The sequence below is a fragment of the Telopea speciosissima genome, chromosome 6 (genome assembly GCF_018873765.1).
Source record: "Telopea speciosissima isolate NSW1024214 ecotype Mountain lineage chromosome 6, Tspe_v1, whole genome shotgun sequence".
In the NCBI taxonomy this organism is placed as follows: domain Eukaryota; kingdom Viridiplantae; phylum Streptophyta; class Magnoliopsida; order Proteales; family Proteaceae; genus Telopea; species Telopea speciosissima.
The window spans coordinates 507,846-530,495 of NC_057921.1; the positions used below are offsets into that span (position 1 = coordinate 507,846).

Here is a 22,650-nt window from a genome sequence, read left to right on the forward strand (position 1 = left end):
ACAGAGCTTTCTTCGATGCAAATTATCACTGCCTATTGTTTGTACACTGGGTACGAGATTTGCCTGCCCTAGCTCATCATGCGTACCATGGCTAACCTTCGTGACCGCCCTAGAGCTGGGAACTTGCTTTGTGGGGGATTGCTTACCAAAGTCTTCCAATGATTTGACGTCCCACTCCTTGAAGAAGAGGCCTCAACCAAGAAGGTATTGAACATCAACTGGGCCACTTTGGTCAAGATGAGCATCCAGTTTCCACAATGCTCTCCAGAGTTAGGCCATCCTGATTGTACTGAGCTAGGACAGCACGCAAGGTTCTAAAACTCGGGTCTCGGAGGCATCTCGGCCCATCCAAAAACCGGGACGAGTCGAGATCTCGGCGAATTATTGCATTTTTTTTTTTTTTGACTCGGACCCCCAACTCGGTGGGTTTTACACATTTTGGGTCTAAAACTTGGTATTCAGCCTATTTCAGGCCATTTAAACACAATGGCATGCCTAGATTTTCCCAAAAAACAAGTAGTTGGAGTTGAAGCTTCAATTTAGTACTTGAATCACACTTGAAACCATGCAATCCACCCGAGATTTGAAGCAAAGAGGAAAAAAAAGGAGGTAGATGGCTGTTTTCCTATTTTTTAGAGGCTTGGGACAGAACTCGTCGAGATTTACGAGTTCTGTCCATGTAGCTTCTTTTATAATTTGGGGTAGATGGGTTCAAAGGGGTTAAAAATGGGTCAAAACCATATCCAGACCCGATCGGTGAGAAATTGTAAATTTATAATGTAAAAATTCAGGAAAATATCTTCAAAATAGGGGTCAGCTGCATGGGTCGAGACGATACTGAGATCTCGCCAAGAAAATGTAAAAAAATAATGCGTATGGAGTATCGACTCGTTTTTTTGAAATACCGAGAAACTCGGCGAGATCTCGCGAGTTCTCGAGCCATGACAGCACGAAGCGGCAGAGGAGATACCCATCGACGAGGAGGAGGAGGAGGATGTACACATGGAGATGCCCAGTGACCTCCCCACTGAGACTCAGGCTCCAGCATCATTCGAACATCCGGGTGATTCTTCTTCTACTGCTGCCCCGCACATTCCAGGTGATGGTACTACATGGGGGCAGCTTTTCAGTCGACTCGACAGCTTGGAGAGGGCCGTCACTCAGATGAGCAGCCGTGTGGATGCATAGGGACTGAGTTGGGCCAGTGGAGGTCCTACTTCTTTGGGCAGAGATCAGCACCACCACAGTGATGATCTGATGACTTCTCCTTAGTTTAGTCTTAACTTTTGGTCGTTTGTTTGGAAGAAATTGTACTTCCCTTAAAGTTTGTAAGACAGGTTGTAACCAATTCAGCATTTAAAGCTGACATTTTTTACAAACAACTCGGATATATATATATATATATATATATATGAAGTTTTTAATTTCCTGTCATTAGTGTTTTACAATCAAGTTTCTTTTAGTTTGTAGCTTTTAATTCAACCTAAAATAGACTCACTTTCAGATCAATGAGTCTAAGAGCTGTTGTACTATGAATTTCATTGTAAATAGGAGTAGAGCACGGTCGCTCTGATACCACTTAAATGTCACACCTCGGCCTAGTTAATAAGGGCCTAGTATGACTGGATGCCATCCAACATCCAAATCAATCCCAAGGATCGCAAGTGCAATACCCTATTCATAACAATGATCACAATACAGTAATTTTAAACGCAGTAGAAGAGTTTAAATAATAAGAATAAGATCAATAGTACAGAGAACTAAGTGATAATTCATTTATTTATATATATATAAGTGTGTGAGTGTGTGAGTGTGTGTGTGTGTGTGTGTGTGAAACTTGAGTTACATTTGTACAAATTCCACCAGTAACCCAAGACAAAAGTATAAGATCTATATCATACTAAAGTATATAAAAGTGATGTATAAACACAAAAGAGTGGGGGAGATAGCCTAGACTGTCAGGCCACCCAATCAAGAGAAAACACAAACGTCACACAAGCACGAGACAATGTGCTCCACATACAACGGAGCCTCAACTCCAGCAGCAGTAAGAGGATCTAGAGCGGAGGTAACTCCCAAAGAAACACCGGCAACAGAAGGAGAGTTATCTGAAAAATAAGGATAACCACAGGGGTGAGCTCTACTGAGCCCAGCAAGGGAAACATACTAGCAAATGCAGATAGTCCATGATGAATGACCTACAGTTAAGTATGCTCCTAACATTGATACTAGGTCTCATGGGGTATAAATGTTACTGTAGTAGGTATGATATCCTCGGTCCCGGAAACACATAACCAGACGTCGGTCACCCGAGCGATACCACTCTACCATGGCGGGGACCCGCCAACTCAGGTATTACACATCTGACGCCAACTAACCCCCCAATGTTAACCCTACTGTTTGTTCCCATTCCTGTAATGTTCTTCGGATATAGGACAGTAAATGGCATCCCGGAATCATCCCTTTGAACCTACCATGGGTTATCCAACACCTCTCCCCTGTTGGTAAGGGTCGTAGCATTAGGTTTATGATATCTCTAGCCCAATACACATTATCATGATGGCATATGTTCCAGTATTAGATAATAAGAGAGAAAATATCCAGCAACACGTTTCAATTAATTTCAATAAGTATCAAGATAATTTATGCATATGCAAGATGGAATGCATCCTAGTATCATGCAATCATCTAATACATAAGAAGGGAAAGCTATAAAACTATATGTAATAACCTGCTATTATGATGTATGACATGGCAGCCAAAATAAACAGATATTAAACAATAAACACACTCAAATTAAATCAAAATCCCCTTACCTAGAATGAAGATAAGCCTAGTCACCAAAGAATCCCAAAATCAAACCACAACCTCACCCAGAGAAGACTACAGCCCTAAATAGACAATAAATGACATAAGTCAGAAATAGAAGAAGTCCTAGGTCAAAGCTCTAACCACCAGAATCAAGATAACCTCTGCAAAGTGAACCGGATTCACACCTGGGACCAACTGGTCGACCGTAGGACTCTCTGCAACTCCATCCGGTTCACAAAACATAAAAGAGGCTTGTGCTGCCCAGGCTTGGATCTTGACATGCACAGCCCCAATTTGAAGAAAAGGTCTTAGGAGTATAAATTCTAACTAATTGGGTTAACATAACCCAATTCCATGCTCCAAGTTGGGGGTTTATCCAATTTTACCTAATTTTCTATGCTAGGGTTTAATAAGGTTGAAAACTCAACGAAAATTGAAAGAGAAGGAGAGAAATTTAGGGTAAAACAGAACTGATTCAATGACCTACCTAAATTTGAAGATGAAGGAGATGGTAGCACCCTAGTTTCTAAGTTGTAGTATAAGCTTCAATGGATTCCAAATTCTCAAACCCTAGCTTCCTTTCCTTCTCTTCCTTCTCTTTTTCTTCTCCTTTCTCTCTTGCTGAAATCGGTTCCCTTAGTTTGGTTTGGTAGGAATGAAATAATAAGCTAAGTATTCCTTATATACCAGTGTATGACTAAGGCATGTTTGCCTTGGTTTAGTCAAAAACAGATTTTATAATCTATTTTTATAATCTGATTATCTATAAAAATAACTACCTAATTAGCTATAATTAAGTCATTGGGGTGATGTCATGTGACATAAGTGGAAAGCCAGTGTGGGTAGTCTACAGGAATCTGGATTCCACATTGGGGATGTGGGTCCCGTAAGTAGTAATTACTATTCTGCCCCTAATATATAAATTAAGCAATTATTCAATATAAACACATAAGAGAATAGATTATTACCTACAGCCCAGCCTAGGAAGCAGAGCTTCTGCATGTGTGCATCCAAGCATGTTTGACACATGTAGCTCAGATGCAGGCAGCAGGCAGAATCTTCAGACTCAAGAATGGCTAGCTATGTTGGCTCCCTAGAATCCTCCATAGGTGAGTCGAGGATTTGATCCGAATCCTCCACCGATGCAATCCACAGCATCGAGGCAACCATGGATACTGAACCAAAACCTGAAATCACACAAGTCCAAGGTTCAAATTTCTAGTGGATTTCACAATAGGTCATGAGAACTTATGATGTTTGGATAAACAATATGATAACACAATCTTTTAATTTAATATAATTTTTGATAACTATATTGAACTTACTATCCAGCTCCAACTGTTGTTAAGTCTTCTGTTGTGTATGTATGTGATATATGGGAGTTGGGTATTATCATAGTTCTTAAGGCGCCTAGGCCAACCAAGGCGATCGAGGGGGTTTAAAACCAAGACGACACCAGAAATCAAGAAGAAAGAAAGGCGCATGGGTGTCTAGGCGACGCCTTGACAACTATAGTTATTATACAAATGTGAATGGTGGTTTCTGACTAATGCCCATGAGCGCAGTACCTTATACCCTGTCCGGGTTTAGGGTCGTTACATCTGGTGTACGGAAGGACTCAGCATAGTGGACTCGGTTGTGGGAACTCCTCTTTTTCCGATGTCAGAATCATGAGAAAGGATCGATTAGCTTTTGCTAAAATCTGTGTTGAAGTCACAATCGATGCTCCTTTACCTTCCTTTGTAATGGTAAATGATGGTGAAGCCTACTTTGAGCAAGAAATCTAATGCAGACCCGGGTTGGAATAACCCTTGTTGGGTTGCTTAAAGGCCCACCCAAGAAAAGAAGCACTCAAATCCAAAGTTGAATGGCAAACTAGTAGATAATCAAGATTTCTAAGGAATAATGGCAGAATTGTAACTAAGCTGAAGTTGTAAAGAAGGAATGGCAGAATTTTAAATTTTCAGAATTCCAAAACATAAGGGTTCAATGTGTGGGTAGAAGGGTATTCTTGGAACTGAATCACTTAAGGTGGGGGTAAACACAATAACTTTAATGAAACTAGGGGTTTAGTGTAAATAACAAAGATGTCCTTAAATGCAATTTCAGAGGATTATATCTTCTTCCACCTTCGACAGAATAAACACCGAGAAAATTCAAATGGAAAAACCAGCAAGCTTCGATGGACAGAACTCCTTCTGCAACTATCGGATGAGCCTGAAATTTCAGGCGTAGACTCACCACTACGGGTTCTACCGATTCCAACGAGAAAATAACCTAAAAATTCTGCTTGCAATTGAATGGTGAGATCTGAAATCAGATCTGGCGGTAAAACAGAACCAAGTCTGAACCAGACTTTGAAGCTTTCAAAGCGAGAAGTATCGAGGGCCAAGATTCAAAGACTACAATCGCCAGTAGATGGGCTTCCTACGATCCAGATTTTGGAGCCAATCGACCAAGATTGATAAATCAGCAACGTTCTCTTTAGATTTGCAGGTTTTAGCGCCAGAACAGAGGAGGTCTTAGTGTTAGAGTTGTTGGAACTCATGTAATAAGGATAGTTTGGGAACTAGCCTTATATCTAGTTGCCCTATTGTGTATTTTCTATTTTTTACCTTTCTTATCTTTTACCTCCCTAGGGAGGTGTACGTAATATTCTCAAATTCGATTAATGAAGTAATATAGGTGCGGAGAGCTTTTTCTCACACACAACTTGTTCCAAAATACACTCTTCTTCTCCTCCTTGTCTTCTCCTTCCTTTCTCTCTTGCTTCTCTAATCCAAATCCCAACTCTTAGAATATGTTAAAAAGAAGTAAGAAGAAGAAGATGAAGGAGAAGACGAAGAAAGAATTAGAAGTGGGAGGAGGTGCATGCACAGCTCACGGCAGCCATCAAACTAAACCAAATAAAATTTCATTATCCAAACTGAATACTACGCTGGTTACAAGAACTATTTAAAGAGAAATTAAAATCCTAATCCTTGTCGAAGTCTAAATTAGAATCGACTCTATCTAAATCTAAAACAAAATTTCAACTCTAATTGGACGGTAAAACTAAAACAACTTTGAATCAAACTCTAATTGTATCTACGGCTGAAATAAAGGAAATAAAATAATAATAATAAAAAAACTAATTCCTAATTTATCCAACGTCTAATTGCATCAAAATCACTACGATTGGCGTCCCTCTCACTGCTTAGTTTGCCTCTCACTGCTTAGTTTGCAAATGCTTTGGTCACAACTCAAGTCTCTGCATTCCTAAAGATGATGAAGCCCTCTCTTGCTTGCTACTGACCCCAGAGCTCCTAGAGATGATCTCTTAGGCTCTATATGGCAACATTCTTAAAAACCGATTTTAGTGTTTTTCCGGGTTTTTTTTGGAACAGAAAAGGGGTAAAAACTGTATGGTATGTTCGGTTTGATTTTTTTTTTTTTTTTTTTTAACAAACCAGGTACGTGGCACACTTTTGAGCCCCATTTGAAAAACACCAAAATGGTGTTTCTCACATTTGAGAAACACTTCTACCAATTTTCGGAGAAACAACCTCCAACTTAAGTTAACGAGGAGCAATACTGGAATTTACCAGAAAAACATAACAATAGGTGAAATGAGCCCTAAAATCTCACAACCAACATTCACGAGACTGCTTTCATCTTTGCAATAACGCCGATCGACCTGCAACTCGACCTCTCGTCTTCGCGCTTGACCTCTGCAACCCGACCTCCCATCTAGTATGGATTAGAGGTTTTTGATTTCTCGCTTATCAAGTACTTGACGATTTTTATTTGAATCTCGCTTTGTTCTACATTGAAGGTCCTACACTCTTACTTGAAATTTTCAAGTTTATAGCTTATTACTGTTTCTAGGTTTCAATTTTAAATATTATTCTACCTATTTGTTCGTCTTTTCCTAAATTAGCAATCAACCTTTCGAATTCCGTCTCCTTTCTTATTGTCTATGACCATTCCCCTGTCCTCCTGTGAAGAGATCTATGCAGATCGATATGCTATGAAAGGGAGATTTTCAATGAAAATTATATCTTCACGCCTTTAAAATTTTCTCTTTTGTTGCTATTCACTCTCGTAAATATCTTCATCTTCTTCAATGTCTCAGATTTTTCTCTTTGTTTTTGTCCTCAAGGATAACAGTTGCATCTGAAAATAAATAACAGGGTAATTGCAGTACTTATGTTTATCTCAAATTCAACTCACCTTTAATGCAATTTTACGGTTTTACCCTCTTTTTCCGAAGATTTGCCCATCTATCCTACGGTTCATTAGCAAAGAACTCTTGCAACAGAATGAAGAAAACAAATACATCAGAAAAAGAGGAGGATACTACCATCTGCAGAACCACACTTTACTAACCTATTTGAAGTTAAAATAGATGCAAATGCCTATTTATCTAATGCCACATTTCTGCACTCTTTTTGCTACTTACATAATCATTTCTTGGCTGTTTTAGCATGTAAGATACGTCAGTGGTTGCTTTGAAAGAACATTTGTACAGAAGATCTATCAAAGATATGTCCTTTTAAGGGGTCTGGGTTGTGATCAAGGTAACAAATGTTCATGACATGCCTCATGTCCCAAACAGATCTGAATGGTTCAATTTCTTTTAAGTTTCACAATCTAGAATATCCACTTCACAAACCTTGTAGCCATTTTCTTCCTCTTCTCCTGCCTATCATTGGAAAGTTCACCCAGAAAAGCCATTAAAACCTGGAATTTTAAAAAGTGGGATCCTTAAGAGGCATTTTCATCATCCACTCTACGAAGATACCCTCAAGCTCACTGTCTCGCTCATCCTCCAGGGTATTTTTGTTTTATTTACAAATAAGAGGGTAACTGCAGTACCTGAATTATTTGAACTGTTCTCAAGGATAACAATTGCATCTGCAGAGAGTATTTGTTCTCAGATTTTCCTTATGTTGAACTGTCACAGTTCTTCACTTTGGCATCTTCCCATCACCATGGATACCAATACTGAACCAGCCTGCAAGTAGAGAGCCTAACTTAAATACTACACCTCAATCACTCCCTACCTTCTCTCCATTGGTCTCCTTCACTGGGAACCTTCAAAATCAATTTTGATGGGACTTTTTCTCCCAGTTCTGCTGATATTGGGATAATTGTACAGGATCATATATGGGATGCTACCCATAGCCATACTAGCCTTTGGGTAATCTTTTGTAGATGTTACTGAAGCTTTAGCTCTTTGAAGAAATATCTTTAACCTTTGTATAAAGGGCGAGGAATACAGTGGAGGATTGATGATCTAATTGAAGCTTTGCCTGTTCTTAAATCAAAATTTTATTTCATTGCAGATCAGGTATACTCCATCTTTTCTTGGCTTCTTCCATGTCCATTCCCACTTTCCACTCTCTCCCATGAGAGGTGGGCCGTGTCCCTCTTTCTTTCTACATTATTTTTTTTTTAAGAAAAAAACTATGTGGATGATGAATTCCCTTTAGTGATGCAATATTTGCAACAACCATTGTTTCAGTATTCTGTTCCTTCCATTACCTCCATAGTGATTTGCATTAAGTATGTATGAGGCCTCACAAAATGGAGTACCTGAATGGTAGAACAAAAACGATTCTGTTAAGTGCTTCTTCTTGGTTACAAAAACTTTTTTTTTTTAAATGTTACCATACAGCATTTCAGGACCTCAGAAACGCTCAAGAAACACAAAACACATAAAACTGTGCCGGACCCAAAAACGCTCAAAAAACACAGAAGCGTTGCCCATACAGAGCCTTGAATGCATTAGAGTGTTAACAAAATTAGCAAATGAAACCGTTCAGAACATCTTGATTAACCTCACTTCTACTTCATATAATACATTGTTGATGATCCAAACAACACCATCACAGATAACGAAGTTTGCATTCACATTCTATACAATGTAGACATCAAGATCAAATGAATCAATAGCACACGATTTTCTAATCTACCCTCAAAAATTTCCATCGTTGTATCAGATTCTTTTTCTGTGTTTCATCCTGCCAACATCTACAACTCTTCCTTTTTTTCACTAATTCAAATTTTCCAGCACTAAGTCACATAATTTGGATGTTATACTGCAGATTGAAATTAAAAACACACACAAAAAAAAAATCACTAAATACACTTACTTGTGCATGCAGTACTTGTACTCCTGGCTTCTTATGAAATCTTTCTCTCCTTCCTCAAGCTGAAATAAGTAAAATTAAAATCAATAAAAATGGCAATGAAGATAAGTTTTCCCAGAAAACCATAGTCGGGAAAGAATTCTGCAATCTCTCACCGGATCACTTTCATAGACGAGCTCATAACAAGGAGGAGAGAGACATCGATTGGCACAATTCTCTTTCGCTATCATCGATGACTTGCACTCCCACCCCCACAACCCACTTTATATCCCATTTGCAGATAACAACCAACAATGATCATCAATAACATATAATAAAACCATTCAATAACTTAAAAGTATCAAATTTCAAATCAAGACCACCTTTCAATATCTGCATAACAAGCTTTTTTCCTCTCTCTGATCTCAATATCCTGCGATTCATTGATAAGAGTGGAGGAAAACAAAATTAAGAAAAAGAAACAAATTCCTAGAGATTAAGAGCAGAGTGAAAGATTTGAAGAGAAGATTACAGAGATCGGTTGACCAGATTTAGCGAGAACAGCAAATGGAAATGACGAAACAACAAAGCCCAGAAGAAGGCAGACGATGAAAAATGGCTTATGGGCTCGAAGAGCTTTGGCCATGGATCTAGTCAATCTCGTTTAAGCTCTGTTTACTCCGAAGAACTGACTTCCAACCAGTCCAGAATCGCGAAAACTGGTTGCCTGATTGGAGTAAACAATTATGAAATGTAACGAGAGTGATCTTTTTCCCTTCTTTTATTTTGGGTAAAGTACACGTACCCCGTGTAATACACCCAATATTCCTTGTACCCCCTAAGCTTATGATAAGTCCACGTACCACCCCTCAATATTCCACATACCACCCTTGCTTTACTCTCCTAATGTCATTTAAGTCCACACCTAGTGTTAAATGCTAAAAAATGACCAAACTACCCTTTCTTCTATCTTTTCTAAAATTTGAAAAGACCTAATTACCCTGACCTATTTGCTAAAATTTAAAAATACCAAAATGCCCTCATCTTCCCCAAATCATTATCTTCTTTTACATACCCAATACCACCACCCACCATTAACACCGTGAAGCCCCACCTCCATTGCAGCAATTCTGGGATCCGCCAGTTCCGTTGGATTGTGACATCGACGGTGTCGGAACCTATGAATCCATTCTCCGGACGCATTTCTGACCAGATGAGATATCTCTCGTCTGTTAGACTTCTTAATTTATCCTTTAACTCCTTTTCTGGACCTATTCCGGAGAAATTGATTGGTTCCTCCCGGCTCAGAGCTATTGATTTGTCTTATAATCGGCTCACCGGTGCAATCAAGATCGATCCTTCTAGTGGATGCGAGTCTCTTAGCCATTTGAAGCTTTCTGGTAATCGTTTGGTGGATAAGATTCCACCAGAGATCAGGAACTGCTCCAATTTGAGGCCTCTTTCTGCTTGATGGAAACATCCTCGAAGGTCGGATTCCGACTAAGATCGGTAAAATCTTACAACTTCGTATTCTAGATGTTTCTAGGAACAGTCTCAGTGATAGGATTCCGAGAGAGCTAGCTAAATGCCGGAAACTCTCTGTCGTTGTATTGACGAATTTGATCGATCCCACATCCATCAATGATAAAGTTTTAGAATTCAATGCTTTTCTGGGAGGGATTCCTTATGAAATATTCCTGCTTCTGAACCTAGAGATTTTCTGGGCTCCTAGAGCTAATCTCGTTGGTAGATTGCCAACTACTTGTAATGATTCTTGCAAACTGCGAGTGGTCAATTTGGGGCAGAATTATATAACCAGCCCGCTGTCTGGAGCAATAGGACAGTGTAAACGTCTCTCCTTTATGAATTTGAGTTCAAATGTTTTGCAGGGATTCCTTCCTTCACAACTGCCGGTTCCATGTATGGTTTATTTTAACATCAGCCGCAATTCGTTATCTAGTTCATTGCCTGTATTTGCAAATGGTAGTTGTCGATCTTAGCAGTGTGAACTCAGATAGCCAAGATAATAATGTCTTAAACTATCCGATGCTTAAACTATTTGAATCAATGTTTAGGGAGGATTCTGTAGTCCTACATGACTTCAGCTGGAATACATTCTCTGGTTTGTTGCCACTATTTTCACTCAATAACGAGTTACTGCCTGAGTTACGACCTGCTGAGCATAGAACCTCATACTTGTTGTTACTGAACAATAATCGGTTCAGTGGGTCTCTTCCAGATAATATTTTCTCAGATTGCAAAAATCTGCCTACCTTCACTGTTAATTTAAGTGTCAACCATTTATCAAGTGGAATTGCCCAAGGTCTGCTTCTCAACTGTTCGCAGCTCACAATCAGATTGGGGGGTCAATCCCTTCTGGAATCGACAATTCCTAGTTGCTTCAACGCCTTGACTTGAGAGGAAACAGGTTCAATGGTTCACCCTTCCCTTATTAAAATGGATTCATGGGTTCCGACACCGTCGACGTCACAATCCAACGGAACTGGTGGATCCCATAATTTCTGCAATGGAGGTGGGGCTTCACGGTGGTTGGTGGTATTAATGGTGGTGGGTGGTGGTGATGGTAGTGGTGGTATTGGGTATGCAAAAGAAGATAATGATTTGGGGAAGATGGGCATTATGGTATTTTCAAATTTTAGCAAATAGGTCAGGGCAATTAGGTCTTTTCAAATTTTAGAAAAAATAGAAGAAAGGGTAGTTTGGTCATTTTTTAGCATTTAACACTTGGTGTGGACTTAAATGGCATTAGGGGGGTAAAGCAGGGGTGGTACATGGACTTATCAGAAGCTTAGGGGGGTACGAGGAATATTGGGTGCATTACAGGGGGTTACGTGTACTTTACCCTTTTATTTTTGGGAGAATGTTCTCTGTGCCAGGGGCGGAGGCTGCGCCCAAACACATGGGGGTGGGCGCAATGACTACCCTGCCCCTCTGAGTGGCAGGCCCATGTGTTTGGGCGCAGCCAGCGCTGCGGCACAGAGAACATGAGCCCTTTATTTTTTTTGGTAAAAAATACGATGAAAGTGATATTAAGTGTAAAGCAAGCGGTAGCAACACCACGGAGTTTTTTTTTTTTTTTGATAAAAGACTGCATATTTAAAACAAAAAGTTACATATTTTTGTACATATAAGTGGTAGTATCACTCCACTTAATTGTTATACTAGTGAAGTTCCCAAAAACTTTAGGAAGTGTTTGGTTCAATTATTTTGAAGAATTAGATCTGATTCTGGATCAGGTTCTCTAAAATCAGGTTCTGTAGATTCATAATTTTGAAATTTAAACTGTTTTGGTTACCCTGATTCTATAATATGAATCATCATGAATAACTGTTTGGTTACTCTGATTCTTTATCTTGATTCTTTTTGAAAGACTGTTTGGTTACCCTTAGTCTGTTGGGTGAATTCATCCTGAATCTATATGAATAATCGTTTGGTTACTTTGAGTCTGTGACTTGGATTTATCCTGAATCTATCTAAATAACTATTTGGTTACCCTGAGTCTGTTAGTTGGATTCATCAGATCTACCAAATGTCTAGTTGATCATGTGAAAAGGATATTGGCCAAACTATTAATACTTGGTAAAAGAAAATTTGTGGTTAAAACTTAGCATGTCTAAAATGCATCTTAATGCCATATAGTTGGGCATCTTCTCCTGATTAGTTAATTAAAAAAGGGACAAATCTCCATCTCCTAGTGGTGTCAGTTACTCATGGCCAAGTATTTTAACGGATCCAACATCCTTTGTGCTAAATTCAAATCTCTCTATTACTCACTTTCTATCTAATAGAGCTTCAAAGTTAATAAAACAAAAAATATGAAATGCAAGTGACTATAAACGCCCCAAACGTTATATTTAACTAATTGGTTTCAATGTCTCCATCAGTAGCATTCACATGACAATTAAATTCAATTACATAAATAAAACTCATTGCCCGAGATTTTGTCTAACAGCTCTGTTGAAGTACTATTCACGTAACACTGTTCATGTGATACTATTCACGTGAACAGTGATTTAAACTCCTAGTTATATTTTGAGTTATTTACTTCCCTTGTTTTAGTTTCCTATTTTACTTTTGAGTTTGAGGTGTGGATTCCTATTTGTTCTAGGAGTCTGCATTCCTAGCTCTTTCATGTAATTATGTTATTATAGATAAAGTGGTCTATGAGAGGCTAGATATTCATTCAGTTCCAGTTCTCCTCTCCTTCATCTTCTACATTCTCAATCTCCACTGCAGGTTTCTCTTCAGTTTGGTTTCATGGTATCAGAGCAACTCCTTTGAGAAGTTCTTTGCTATCCTGCGATTCGAATTAAAGATTCTCACAGGCTTCCAATGTTGGGTGCAGCACGCTTTGCTGCTTATGTGTACTTAAACCCTAGTTCGATGATCACATAAGAACAACTAGGGCGTTTCTCCTTCACGCATGGAGTATGATCTGCAATTCTGTCTTTTCTACACCTGCGATTGTGTTTTTTTTATCTGCAATTCTTGTCTCTATGTCTTTGTGGTGCTACTTCTAAAGATCACAGAGCTGTTGTGTGTTTTCCAGATTGATTTCATATCATTCTGCTTCTCGGATTGTGTGTGACTGCTTCATATTCTTCTCAGTTTGTGTGTTGCTGCTTTTAGATTGATTTCCTATCATTCTGCTTCTCGGTTTGTGTGTGGCTGCTTCTCCAAGATCTCAGTGGTGTGTTGCTGCTTCTCCTTGTTTTTCTTGGTGTGTTATGTCTCAACAAATTGAATCAGATATTGTTTGGATTTCTGCAAGATCTTCTTCAGGTATTTTCCTTCTACAGTTTTTCGTTTTTTACATTGTGTGGCCATGGCTGAGACTAAGGACAATTTCAACATTCAAATTACTACCATTAAACTAAATGGTGTTGGCAATTATCTCTTATGTGCACCCCTGTAACGACCCGACCCAATCACGGATGATATAGATCCCGTCCTTACATAGTAACCTTAGGTCACAAATTCCTTAATAAATTAAAACAAACAATATCCCAGGTCATCCATTTTTAACACATGCGGAAGCAACTTCATTAATTAAAACATTTCCATAATATACTCAATATTGGTGGCAGGAATATATTAACATATAAATATATATACTGTCCATTACTGAACCAAAAGAGTGATATAGATATTACATAATTCCTAGAAAGATTTGTTTAAATACATTAAACGGTTTCACCATTCATTAACATGATTACAAAAAGGCTCCAACACTAGAACACCATCCAAAAGAAATATAAAAGAGCCTATCACATCAACTAAGTGCTCCTCCTCCAAAGTCTTCCACCGTGTACTCCTCACCATCTCAACTTCAACTCCTTCCTTGATCCAAGTGCATCAAAGCTCTCTTGAATGAAGCTCAATCAAAAACACCTTCAAGTTCTTGCCTTTTCTTCTTCAAACTTTTTTAAGCTCCTTTGATGAACAACTCCAGCAACTTTGATTCTTCAATAAACTCCTCAAACAAGACCTTGATCATACATGCAACATCATCTTAGCATGATCACACCATAGAAATCCAAGTGATTGAACCATTTGAAGCTTTCTCTCTCCTCTCCTTCTTCCTCTTTTCTTCTTCTTCTTATGTGGAGAAAAGAATATTTTTCCAGCTTAATCCCAAATAATCCATTATATAGACATGATACTAATTCTCAATTAAATCTCCAAATGAATGATAAAGCATAAAACCAACTTAACTAACAACTAAATAGCATTCGGCGACGAAAATTCGTACGTTCGAAAAAATTTGATAAGAATACCAACCGCGCATTTCATTTTCACTTTGGCTTGTTTAGAGAAAGCGGAGGCACAGTGCAGGGGAGACCTACACTTCGTCCGTTCGAAGTTTCTAGCCCTAGATTTGTGGATTTGGACTTCTTCACCCTAGAATTCAAGCTTCTTACTTCAAGGTATGAGATTCTCTATCCATTTTTGGTTTCTTAGATTTGTTCTTAGCCTTTTTTTCTAGGGTTTTTGATTAGGTTTTCCTTCCCTTTTCTATGGTATTGTGTTTGATTACTTGAAGGATGTTGGAACCTTGTTTTTCTTTAATACTTTGGCTCCCAACCTATTTGTGAACATTCCTTTCCATGCCTACACCCATCAATTAGGGCTAGGGTTGGTTCAACCCTTGCCAAAACCGAAATTTCCCTACTGTTCTTGGGCAGTTTGCTTGGTAATAAGAAATGCATTTTAATTCTCCCTACATTCCATGAATTCGTTGTAATTTATATGTATTCTTGAGAGGGAGTTTATTTTATATTTTAGATGTACTATTCTTTTTTTTAATTTCCCCTACAAACATATTATTTGTACATTTGTTTTTGGTTTTTATTGTTATATTTAATTTTATAGAGGGTTTATTGGGATTTCTTTTCCTTAACCCAAGTTCAAGGAAGTTATCTTCCTACCAATTCTCTTCTAATGTCCTAATGAATGTGGATCAATTGTTTGTTGTGTTTTACTTTTAAATCTCGATATTTTTGTTGGAGTTGGAGTGACTAAGCACCCACATTGTCCCCTTCTCTTCTTTTTTGTGTGTGTAGGCAACTTAGAGTGAAATGACACTTAAGACTAGGGGAAACCGGGCTCTTGCAGCAGTAGCAGCATCAGCCCCAGCCCGCTATGATGCCAACTTCTTTGTGTCTGCTGAGGCAGAAAGGTTGTACACCCAAAAACTCCATGACAGGAAAATTGAGGTGGGAAGGGATGTTATCACAGAAGAATTGTTTGCCTTCAAAGTGGGACATAGATTCGAGAGTTTGGGGTGGTTCAACATGTTGACTCTGCCCAAGTACTACTACCCCAAGTTGATTGGGCACTTCTACTCCGATCTCACAGTCGTTCAGGAGGATGCAATGAGGCTCAAGATAAATTCCTTTGTGAAGGGAGTAAGGATATCTTTCAATAAGGTAGAGCTGGGGGGGAACCTTGGGGTCAGTTCCATTGGAGACCGTGTTTACCATCCACCAGGGAGGGATCCATTGACTTGTGTGTCCAAGACAGAGTACAAACATCGGTATTCCGTCTTGACCAATGACAAGTACACATACCGGATGAATTTGACTACATTTAGTAGGTCACAGTGGATTTTGACCATGATAGCCAAGACTAAGGGTGTTAAACGGTCTGGTTTCGGTTAAACGGTTCTGTTCAATTCAGTTTTGACTGCTTGAGGGTAGAAACCGTAACCAGACCATTTAGTAAACGGTTTCGGTTAAACGGTTTTTAAATGGTTTCGGTTAAATGGTTCTATACGGTTTTACACGGTTTTGGTTATACGGTTCTATACACATTTGCTACTCTATTTACTAATACTAGTTATTAGTTAATAGTTATTACTTATCACTTACTAAGTTATTAGTTTGTTTTTCTTTTGGAAAGGAAATCATTTATGAAGAAACGTGACTATGTAGTAGTTGCTACTTGCAAGGTTTTGATTTTTTGTTTATAAAAAAAAAAAAAGTTGTTAGGTTTTTAAACAGTTAGACGGTTTGGTTATAATCAGTTTTAATTGGATTATACGGTTTGAAATCGTTGGATTAATAAGTCTAAACCGAACCAAACCGATTAAATAAACGGTGTCATTTCTAAAACCATAACTGGACCATTTAATTAAATGGTCTATCGGTTTTGGTTTAAACGGTTTGGTTTGGTTTTGGTAAATGTTTCGGTTTGGTTTTGACACCCTTAGCCAAGACCAACCTTGTTCCTGCCATGGGGCACAACACCGAACCCTCACTCATGGCTACAACTCTAGGCTACTGTCTGCACCAAGGTGTTCAAGTAAGTCTGTCCTACATCATGGTTAAACACATGGAGCAGGTTCAGTTCAAATCAAGGATAAAGAAGACTCTGCCCTATGGAAGGCTTCTCACTCGCATCTTCGAGTACTTTCAGGTCAACCTGGAGGATGAGCCACCCTTCGAGAGCTTCAAGAAACCTTTTGGGCGAAGTTCCCTGGCCCGAAGGAAGATCAACTGCAATACATTCAGTGATTGGGAGGGTCCCAGAGGGTGGAGAGGAGGAGGGTGCGGAGGGGAGTGATGATGATGCGGAGGGAGGAGCACCAATGCAGTTTTCTGTTGGAGCCTCCAGTTCTGGAACCTCTGATATAGGCGCTATCCTAGATGCCCTTGGCCAGCTGAACACTAACATGGCCAAGCTTAATTCAGACATGGTGCAGGGATTTGCAGGCATACATGGACAGTTCGCTTCATATGATCATCGCTTTAAGAGGGTGGAGAAGGACATCCACGACATCAATGCCTATCTATATTATGAAGGCAACGATGAAGAGGATGGGGGCAGCGATGATGAGATGAGAGACTAGACCCCAGGGCCATTGGAGTTATTTTTTGACTTTCTTTGTTAGGTGTTTTTTTTTTTTTTTTTCTGGTGGTTTGGGATGGATGTTTTCTGAATAATATTTTAATTTGGCTTTTTATTTTCCCTTTGTCTTTCCTTTTTCTTTTGTCCAAGCATGTAATTTTATGGTTTTTCAATTGTAATTTTGGGAATTTTTTTTTTAGGTTATATGTGGTTTGCTCGCCTCCAAGGGAAGTTGAGTAAACAGATAACTGGATGTACGTGGAACATATATACATATAAATTAGCTCTTTAATTCTAATGTTGTCCCTATTGTTTGCTATGGTTCCCGGATTCCACCCTAGCTAGTCTTCTCCCTATGTTTTGCACACATTCCAATTATGTCAGTTGAAAACTTTTAATTTAGATCCTATTGTGTAGAGTAAATCAAGAGTCCTTGGTAGACCATGTTTGGTGCAGAGCGTCGCGCTCTAATACCACGCTGTCACGCCCCTATCCCAAGCTTAGGAATAAGCACAATTAAGAGGGAGATTAGGATGACACGCATCACCCCAATTCCTACTAGGATCAATGATACAGTGTCCCAAGCCATAGTCAACAACCAAGGACCCACCCAAATGATTACATTTGCGTAAACGGAAGGAATATTCCATTCAATGTCAGAGTTAATATGAGCGGAAGTAATATATATATATATATATATGTATATAGCAGTTACAATATGTTCAGCTGGCTAGATGATACTGTAATAGTTTAACACTGACTATCAACTGACCATGACGTAACTACTCACAAGAATAATAAGTTATTACAAAAAATATTCTTAATGGGCACAAGCCCAAAAGAATCAAAAGTGGGAACAATCCCCAACAACATCAGTACCCATAGGCACAATCATCACAGGGGCAACCGTCACCCTGTTCATCTGACACTAACTCAGGTTTCTCTACACCAATACTATCATAATCTGCCGGCTGAGCTTCTAGGTCAGCCAAATAGCCACCATCTGCATCAAAATCTAAAAAATTATGTACACAAGGGGTTAGCTCCACTGAGCCAGTGAGGGGAAAGGGGAATGCACAAACACACAATCACACATAGTCCATGATGCATGTAATGTTAAATAGATTTTCTACCTAGCAAACAATCTAAGTCATGGTATATGCTACTATGATAACTCGGGAGACACTAAGGGTCACTTAACTTATCGTCCCAGTGAGACCTCAATTATCGCGAGGGAGCCTACGCCAGTAGAAACCATCAGACCCAATGACAGCACTACCCCTGACTTGGCCTCTCCCACCTCCACAGGCAACAGGTGCTCAGACTATCCAACACATAAACCCCTGTTGACAAGGGTCGTAGCATAAGGGAATAAGAGTCCTAGCCACAGATATACTACATGCAAGTCCTATCGTCCCGAGAGGTATTTCGGGTGCATCAACATCCCATTCCATCTAATACCCGGATACCAGCACGGCACGACGCATACAGACCATGATGGCAAGTAATGAATATCATAAGAATTTTTGGGGTTTCGGCACCGGCATACCCGGCACCGTAACCTAATACAATGAAATAAAGTAAACAGATCAACATCTCATCAATTCGTATCCAACATGGTTTTATATACAAAGATGAATGCAAGCATAAAAACCATCATGTAATCTATATAGTTATATATTATATATCAAGCCCAAATATCACCCAAAACCCACTCACTGTTAGCTTGCTTGTTGTTTAGTGTGTTCGGTAAGATTTACCTTGGTGCACGCACACCTGTATAGATTCTGAAGTCTGAGGATGCGTGAGAACATAGTTAGAAGTGTATAGGTGGGTCCCATGAGGGGTCCCAACATTTTATTTGAAGTTTGGTCAAGACAGCAAGGGCGGATGCAGGTACGGAGGCAGCCAGGTGAGTCCGTTCCTGGATCTGTCTAGGCCAATCTCTGAAAATAGATGGAACGGATTCACGGGCGGAACTTCCAAGTGAATTTGCTCGTGCATCCGTCCAAACCCTGAGACATTCCCGAGAGTGAACTAAGCCACAGGCGGATTTACCAAATGAATCCGCTCGTGGCTCCATCCAAGCTAAACAGCTAGGTTATTTCAGGCGAATTGACGGGCAAAAACACGATAGTGGATTCGTCGACTCTTTCTTTGAAATCTGGGAAGATTTCCACATCCAGCCTTCCATTTATGGAACCACAAGGGTCCTAGGATCAGGGAGGTGAGTCCATTCCTTCGTTGGGGGTCCTAAACACCTAGCCCTCCATAGGACTTAGAGGATTCAAGGGATTGGATCCATCTCCAAGGTTTTTCCCAAACTTAATCTAGGTCTTCAATGTTTTGAACAACAATTTAGGTCATCACAGTCATAAAGGCAGCAAGGGAGGGGAAGTGAGTCTCAATTTGAGTATTCATTACAGATTATTGGGTTCCCAAGGGAAACCCTAAGCTGGGGATCAATCCCAAGGGGGTCCCCAAACTTGAAAATGGAAAAGAGAGGGAGAAAGGTGACAACATTCACCTCAAGGATGAACCAATGGATGGCTTCCACCTCCACAGCTCCCTCCAATCTTCCCTTCAAAGCTTTCAAAGGTCTCCAAGTCTCCAACGTTTTGGGTAGGTAGGAGAAGTAAATGAGCCTTAATGGCGAAGCTTTGCTTTTAAAATTAGCTCCCACTTAGGGTTTGTTTGGCTTGGGGCTTTAAGAGTCAAAACTCATTTAAAAGCCAACTTAGGCAAGTGGGTCCACCTTGATGGCACACACACGAGCCAAGGAGACCAAGGGTGGGGTCCACCTTGTCTAGGTGCCTAGGTAGGATGCTCGGGGCACGGGGTATGGGTCCCACATGAGGAAAAGACCCAAAAGCCTAAAATAGTACATGCGGACTAACGGACGGAAGCAATCTTTATGAGTCTGTTCGTGTGTCAGTTGCTGTTGTCAAGGGTAGAATCCTAAAGAAACTGATTGGGCTTTGGCCCATACTTCAAAGGCCAATAAGGGGAGGGTATACTAACATTCACAAGGGCATTATCTTACCCCTCAATCGTCACGACTTGTCCATCGTGATCCCAAAGAGTTTTCTGATCGCGATGCTATGCTCATCGCCAAAAGAGGTGTCTAGGTGTGGGGACACTGGGAACGCCCTCCGGTACTCTTCACTTTGGGGACTCGTGCTAGGAGGATAGTCGACAAAATCACCATCGATAAATCTCCCCCACTGTCGGTTAAGGAACCTCTCTTCCACAGGCAGGCCCGGGAACTACTCAACAATCTTATGGCAAGGTTTGACCACAAGTGACAATAGCTCACCAGCGTACACGGCAGTAGAATCTACACATCATAAGAGAGAGAAATTATAATTAATAGCAAATCCGAGTGCGGATGTAACAGGACACCTCGGCCAAACCCTCCAATGGGAGAACATGTCGAGGGGATACCCTGGCTAAACCCTAAAACGGGCAGAACAAGCCAAGGCGCCACCTCGGCTAAACCCTTAAACGGGCAAGACACACCAAGGAACCATCCTAGCTAAGCCCTCGAATGGGCAGGACATGCCGAGGATTCACCCTAGCTACACCACAATCGAACAAAGCATACCAAAGAGCATAAAAAAGGGTGAAGTAAATACCTAAGCACAAAAGAGCAAAACAAGAGATTCCATTGATCAAGTTCAAACTATTCTAGGCGCCAAGCCTTTACAAAAAGGAACATAGGGAATCAAATTCCCCCTACTCAAGGGGCAGGTCGTGATCAGGAGTACGGAGGATCACGGTCACCAACGTTTAAGGTCGAAAGCTGATCGCCAGCCAATTGATCATCCATCGGCTGGTGGGCCCCTTGCTCATCGACTGCATCAACCTCCTCCTCTAAAGTGAAATCCTCATGGGCGAATATTGGACACCCATTGAAGCTGATATCGAGGTGCTCCACGAGGACCCAATCTCGCACCTCCGAACCTCCCTGCAGGAAGGTGTCTACCCCTTCCTCGACGATGACTTGAGCAAATTCTTCAGACTTCTTGAACTCATCCATCGCCATGATCCGGGCTTCGCACACTGCCACATCCCTCTCCCCAGCCACCTTCACTAGCTCTCTCAAAATCCTTCTTGCGGTTTTTTGCCTCTTTCTCCAAGGAAGCAACTTTCTTCGATAGATCATCTCATACCTTTGCTAGCTCTAACTCATTCTCAGCAGCATGATCATGCAAGGCCATCATTTCTTCCAGTTGGGTAGCCACCTCGGCAGTGTATAGGACAGTCTATCATCAAAGACAATTAAGTAAAAAATAAAAACAACAAGGGGTATGAAAATAAGGGAAAGAAGCTTACTTACCCCAATCATGGCCGAGTAGGAACGATTGGCAGCCTCCCCGTTGGTGAGTTCCTTCAAAACTGTGAGAACCCTCTGAGGCGGCTTCCCAAAATAATCTCTTGGGCAACTCGAGGATCACCCAGGGCAGTATCATCATCCTTTACAATCTAAAGAGGACCTCATTACGAACAGGACGAGGCTGCTCGATTGATGGCCGAGTAGGAACGATTGGCAGCCTCCCCGTTGGTGAGTTCCTTCAAAACTGTGAGAACCCTCGAGAGGCGGCTTCCCAAAATAATCTCTTGGGCAACTCGAGGATCACCCAGGGTAGTATCATCATCCTTTACAATCTAAAGAGGACCTCATTACGAACAGGACGAGGCTGCTCGATTGATGGTGGCAGAAGGTTGCAGCCTGAAGTCGAACCAGGGGCAAACAAAGAGAGGATGATCAGGAGGCGTGGCGTGGCGCGTGCGTGTTGAGGGGAACTCTCCTCGGCGGCCGGCTCATCCGTTCGGACTCACTTCCCCATTTTCTTCGCTAGACAGCTAAGGCAGCCAAGTACTTTTGAGACTCAACCACCACTGCAAAAATCCAAATAAAGCATTAATATTGGATCAAGTACAAACAACACGCATTCCAAAAATCTGCCTAAGAAATCACCAGAGCTCAACCCACACTCAACCAAGAGGGACCCCACAATCTCAAATGATCGAAGCTGTCGCAAGCCACCAGACTTGGCTAAAGCCAATGAGGCTTCATCCGCCGCGTCAAGAAAGGGTTTTGCATTCACCTATGCGTAGACAACTGCCCCCCATAGGGTACTAAAAGAAAACCCTTTCTCAGATTTGACGAAGAAAAATTGGTTCTTCCACCCATGGATTGATGACTTAACCTTGTCAAGAATTTTCACCACGTCCCTCTGGCGTAAATAATACCAACTGTCACCCTCAGGAAAACTGTACAGGGTGAAACAATGAACAAATAGATCCATGTTCACCCTTCTCTCTAACCGAGAGAAAAATATGCAAAAGACAA

The 22,650-nt window shown here is 40.5% G+C and overlaps 1 protein-coding gene across 2 annotated transcripts in view; it reads right to left on the reverse strand.

Moving 5' to 3' along the window:
• The window catches only part of LOC122663860, a 63,164-nt gene extending 53,511 nt beyond the window's left edge, over positions 1-9,653 (reverse strand). The window contains exons 1-4 of one of the 2 annotated variants that reach the window (XM_043859514.1): positions 9,457-9,653; positions 9,308-9,360; positions 9,101-9,206; positions 8,949-9,007 (exon numbers count right to left, since the gene is read on the reverse strand). In XM_043859514.1, coding sequence (XP_043715449.1) covers positions 8,949-9,007; positions 9,101-9,206; positions 9,308-9,360; positions 9,457-9,570 — 332 coding nt within the window. In that variant the 5' untranslated portion in view covers positions 9,571-9,653. The remainder of the gene's footprint in view (positions 1-8,948; positions 9,008-9,100; positions 9,207-9,307; positions 9,361-9,456) is intronic. The other variant, XM_043859515.1, reaches the window with a different exon arrangement.
• Between the last annotated feature and the right edge of the window lie 12,997 nt (positions 9,654-22,650).